Below are 5,230 nucleotides of genomic sequence, written 5' to 3'. Positions count from 1 at the left end.
CCAACGTTGTCAGCATGTTCCGCTGCAGCTTTTGCCACAACGGTGAACCTCTCCTGCACCCACTGCTAAACCAAGCAATGGCTTGCGCCTCGATTACCCCTTCACAGGAGTTCCTTGTAGTGTTCCACCGGGCCAGATAATCCCGGTCTGTTTCGTTATGGCGCTGTATGCACAAAGCGAGCTGTTGCGGCCTGTTTGGCCTCTGATAGGTGCTGCTGAAATTGCTCACGAAAGCTTTCTCAAAATCCAACCAGCCATTTATGCTTCCTGCCGGCAAGTTGTTTAGCCAGATTCTTGCCGGTCCAACCAAAAACGATGGTATGATTCTCACGGCCCATCGCCGGTTTCCTCCTCCAGCTACGGTTCCTCCGCCGCCTGCGACGTATACCGCGGTCACGTAGTCCGCGAGCCAGTCTTCCGGCTTCGTGGTGCCGTCATATGTTTTTGTGTCACGAGGTAACATAAAGTTGCGAACTGGTGGCTTTTCTTTCATGATCCTTGGACCAAAACACTTTGGGCCCGGGGGACCTTCTTCCTCGATCATTTCTGACAAGTATACTCTATCCAGACGGTGCCTCGCATCCCGTTCCGGTAGGTATCTTTCTCCCAAGCGTTCTACCAACGGGTTCCGGTATGCTACCGGTCTTGCGGAATCAGCCTCATCATAACATTCTGGTACCGCGGCCCTTGCCTGCCGGTACCTTGGGGGATCTATTTCCTCCTCATCATTCGCTGCCCTTGCAGCTCGATAATTTTGCCCGGTTTCTTGTCTACCGGCATGATTGTTTCCGGCATAGCCCTCTCTGGCATAGCCTCTGTTTGCCCCTTGGCCTTTTCTTCCGACATCAAATTGCCCGGCTTGTTGTTTTCCGGCAAGAACCGGATCATACACAGTCATCTGCTGCGCATTCACCTCTTTTTCTCTTCTTCTGTCCGGATGGGGGGACGAAGCCTGCCCATGGGACTTGCTACCGGCATTCCTTGTCGAACGCGCGGATTTTGAAGCCACAGCCTTGTTCAGCTTATCAAGCTGTTCAGCATTTTGCTGCTCGATAGTCTCAAGAAGTTCCCGAACACGCTCTTGTTGTTTTGCCAGAGCGTCCCCGGAAAGAGAGTCACATAGCGCTACAGCAGCTTTAGCAGCTTTTATTGTTTTATCCGGGCTACTGTACTTAGGTTTCTCTACAATGCTCACAGATGCAAATGTGCTTTTGCCGGCAGCAATTTCTTTGCGCAGGTCCTGGTCTAGATTGCGAGCCTTAAGCCGGTTTTCCGGTATCCTAGCAGCATGAGCGCTAACTGAAGCAAAGCCATGGGCAGCGTTATACTCACGTGCGGTTAGGTTCAGCTCGCGCTGCGCCCTGACGATGTCCTTGCCGCTCTCGAGCATCTTCTGGCGCTGCGCCTCCAGCTTCGCCTGAGCCGCTGCCGGGTCGATGTTCTGCGCGATGGGGGTGGCGAGGACGTTCAACGCCGCTTGGAGTGGTGTCTCCGGTGGTGCGGATGATGCTCCCGCTGCGCCTGCGCCTCGTTCCAGCGGTGGCTTGGCCGCACGGGTCGAAACCGCACGCCCAGCGCCTTCTTCCGCAGCTTCTTTGCCGGCGTCGACCGCGCCTACCATCATCACCTCCACGCTGCCCGGAGCGCGGCCAGCATGCAGCCATCTTGGCGGATCCGGCGCCACCAGTACCGGCGAGAGGCACTGGCGTACAGGGACGGTGCCGAAGTAGATGCGGTGGCTGCCGAACTCGATGATGCGGCCGTTCTTGGGGAAGATGCCGCCGTTGGCGAAGCAGCCCGCGTTGTCGTTGATGAAGTCCATGGCGTAGATGTGTTGCACCAACGCGGAGACCGTGCGCTGGCCGGCGACGTCGAGGATGCCCGCCCGAATGTGAACTCCAGCAAGCGCCACTTCATGCCCCACGGTGGGCGCCAACTGTCGTCGTGGCGAACGAGCAGATGCCATGGGATGGCTTAAGTTGGGGCCGAATGGGCGCTAGAGGATTCGGGGGAGGGTTTGCGACTAGATGGGATGAACTTCCGGATGCTTTCCTCAAGAACACAACCAAAGGCCGGTATGCAAGAAGAGAGACAAGAGGAAGAACTCTGCTCTAGATCGCTAGCTTCATTGATCTCAACATGGTTACAGGTTCCTGGATACAAGGTCTCTCGTCTAATCTCTTCTATCTGCCCGCGCCCGTAAGAGGCTGTGCCCCCTCTCCTTATATAGGGGAGAGGGTGGCTTACATAGCAAGAAACCCTAATGGCATCTTTGACTGGACAAACTACTTTACAAAGCTACTTTAATCATGGATGACGCCGGGGTCTTCTTTAATCAGGGACGCTGACGTCTTCCGGCTTCTTTCAGCGTCACCCCTCTATTTGGCGCCAGGGCTGCGATTAAAGTCACTTTGCTTAGCTCATCCTTGTCTTTTAGCTCTGAAGAGAATCTTTGACCAGTCTTGCCGACAGGCCCTTCTTTCCGGTATCTTCTTTATCCGGTTCCGGTATACCCCTCTTGGGGATACCGGCTTAGCTTCACTTAGCCAAATTCTTATCTTTGTGCTCCGGTAAGAATATTAAACCGGTATCTTGATGGCTCAAACCATCCGGTTTGGCATGCCTTTGGCATACCGGGGGTCATCCCCACAACAATGCATATGTACATGCCACCCAAAAATACATTTTAAATGTTGAAAAAGTTATGAACAAAAACTTCGGCACGTACATCTGATATTAAAGGCAAGTCAAGTTTTGCGAAAATCTTACATTTTTGTGTTTTGTGTAAAATCCGGATATTTATGAATATCAAAGTGTTGTTTGGACTAATTAGAAAAGAAGTATTATGTATTTGCAGGATTCACGTTTTGTGAGACAATAATATATCTAAAAGAAGAGGTTGTTGAGTTGACAGTTGCGACGGCCTAGAACATAGGTGTGGGAGTTACCGCGGAAAAAGAAAATAACAAGAAGACATAGAACTTGGTACCACGTAGATGCATTATTGCTTTCATGATGTTGTATATTATGATATCCCTGATTTATTTTAAATTTTTATAGTGAGTTGTGAATTATAAATGTGCACTGAAAAATAAAATTTGAAGTCCCGTTGTAAAGCACGGGCATTTGTACTAGTTTCTTACGAAAGTCTAAACTGCAGCACGGTCCCTCGCCGGCGGGGAGTTTTCGTTGTTAATTTAGTTTGTTTTTCAGTCTCTCTTTTGGGATGGTGAGGCGGCGGCTACATCCTGAAGTTAGAATAAGGTCCTCCCCGCCCTATCCTCGCTCCGGTGGTGCATCTAGCGCTGACGGAGGGCGCGTGGAGTTGTGTGCCCGTCGGATCTCCTGGGATCCGGTTGGTTTTCGTGTTTGTTGGTGTGGTTTCACGTCAGTCTCTTCCGATCTAAGGTTGTCATCATTGGCGATGGTTGCTGCTCTGGTGCGCTGGTCCTTTGGGATCTTAGCACGACGACTTCCCGTCTGTCTACTACAACAAGCTCTACTACGACAAGCTTTGCCTGACTCCGACGATGGAGGGGCGAGGGCAGCGGCGCGCCTTCGGCTCGTGCTAGTGTTTGTAGTCGTCGCTAGGTGGTCCGAGTACCAATTTGTAATTTTCTTTACTTTTTGGATTATAGATCGGTGGATTTTCGCAAAAAAAAACAACTAAATCCGATTTATTTCAAAAAAAAAAACAACTAAATCCGATTTTAATGTAAAAACAGTAGGCTGCTTTTTTGGCGGATCCACCGCCGAACAAGCCAATCCGACTCCAACTTGAAGTTGTCTGCTTCGGTACGGGACTTCTCGTCCAAGTCGAATTCTACTACTCCCTCTTGTTTTCGTCGCCATCACCTGGCCTATATAAAGAGGCACCATGTCTGCAGAACGAGCAAAGCCTGCTCTGAAGTTCTCTCGCGCTCGCAGTGCTCATCGGCTCATCGCCGTTGCAAGTCCGTCCGTCCGTGCAAGCAGAGCTAGCAGACATGGCCGCCGCGAACGAGCACGGCATGCTGGTCCCGCTCGCCGAGATTCCGGCTGAAGACTCGTGGTACGACTCGTCGGAGGATGAAGACGACGAGAGCGGGAGCGACATGGAGTTCGGGGAGTTCGACCTGAGCGGCGCCCGGAACCTGCAGGACCAGCAGACCGTCGCCGGATACGAGGATGACGACGACGACGATGACGAGTGCGGCGCCCAGTTCTCGGTGCGCCCGTTCCGCGGCGGCGCGCTCGCGCTCAAGATGGGAAACCTGCAGCTGTCGGGCTTCGAGGCTCGCTCCGACGGTCCCGAGCTCACCGACCAGCACGAGCTGACGTCGTACGACATGCGGCACCTCGTGCACCTGGCGCTGGAGGGAGGCGGGAGCATGGAGGACGACGAGGCCTACCAGCGCGCCCTGGCCGGCGGCACGCCGGTGTCGCGTGCCTCGCGCGCCGCCATGGTTGGCCAGGCGCTGCAGTCCACGAACCACCAGCAGCAGCGGTCGAAGTCGCCAAGCAAGATCTTTCCGATGCGAACTGGATACTGATGCGCGTCGGATTGAAACGCGAGCGCAACGAAGCAAAGCTCTCAAGAATTGGCGCAGTGAATCAGGAAATCCAAGTTTGCCAGGAGCTGCAATGTAACCTTAAACTTGTAGCCCCTCATCGTTTAATGTTACTCTTCTGTGTAATTGTTCGTCTAGTTTTGTTCAGATCAAATTGTATGTCACTCCAATCTAATTGTGTAGCTATTGAAGCTCAATTCATATTCCATTTGTAGAAAATTCGAGCAGCATCTTATACAATGGCTCAAATAAAACATATTCAATATTACATATGTATTGCATCAGCTGTTCAAAACTAGTCACATTTTCATATGCTATGGCGTAGCAAAAAATTGTTAAGGTACAGCAAGGCAAGATATACAATTTATGCGAAACAACATCACCATGTTGAGTATCCCGACAGGAAAACTTTGAGACAAAGGAAACTGGCAGTTTAAATACGGAGTACGTGAACCACCACCACCACCGGCAGTCCAGGTCGCCAAGCCAGATCTTTCCTATGCGAACCGGGTTCTGAATGCGTGCCGGATTGGAACCAGATTACTGTTCCTGAAAGATGGAACCTATTTGACCAAATTGTATGTCCGATCTGATTATGTATCCATTGAAATTAAATTTGTATTTCCCCATAGCTAAAGTGTGTTGCATCCTCTAAAATCATTCCGATAGATCACATCTCG

The 5,230-nt window shown here is 51.5% G+C and overlaps 1 protein-coding gene across 1 annotated transcript; it reads left to right on the top strand.

Annotated features, from left to right (window-relative positions):
* Positions 1–3,934: 3,934 nt before the first annotated feature.
* On the top strand, positions 3,935–4,825 carry LOC139839021 (uncharacterized). Its single transcript, XM_071829066.1, has one exon. The coding sequence runs from the start codon at positions 3,987–3,989 to the stop codon at positions 4,530–4,532; it is 546 nt and encodes a 181-aa protein (XP_071685167.1). The 5' UTR covers positions 3,935–3,986; the 3' UTR covers positions 4,533–4,825.
* Positions 4,826–5,230: the final 405 nt, after the last annotated feature.

The sequence above is a fragment of the Lolium perenne genome, chromosome 4 (genome assembly GCF_019359855.2).
Source record: "Lolium perenne isolate Kyuss_39 chromosome 4, Kyuss_2.0, whole genome shotgun sequence".
Lineage (NCBI taxonomy): Eukaryota > Viridiplantae > Streptophyta > Magnoliopsida > Poales > Poaceae > Lolium > Lolium perenne.
This window is presented reverse-complemented; position numbering and strand designations above follow the sequence as displayed.

Bases quoted from the DNA above. Each gene is read 5' to 3' on its own strand.
- LOC139839021 (XM_071829066.1), top strand. From the start codon at position 3,987: ATGGCCGCCGCGAACGAGCACGGCATGCTGGTCCCGCTCGCCGAGATT.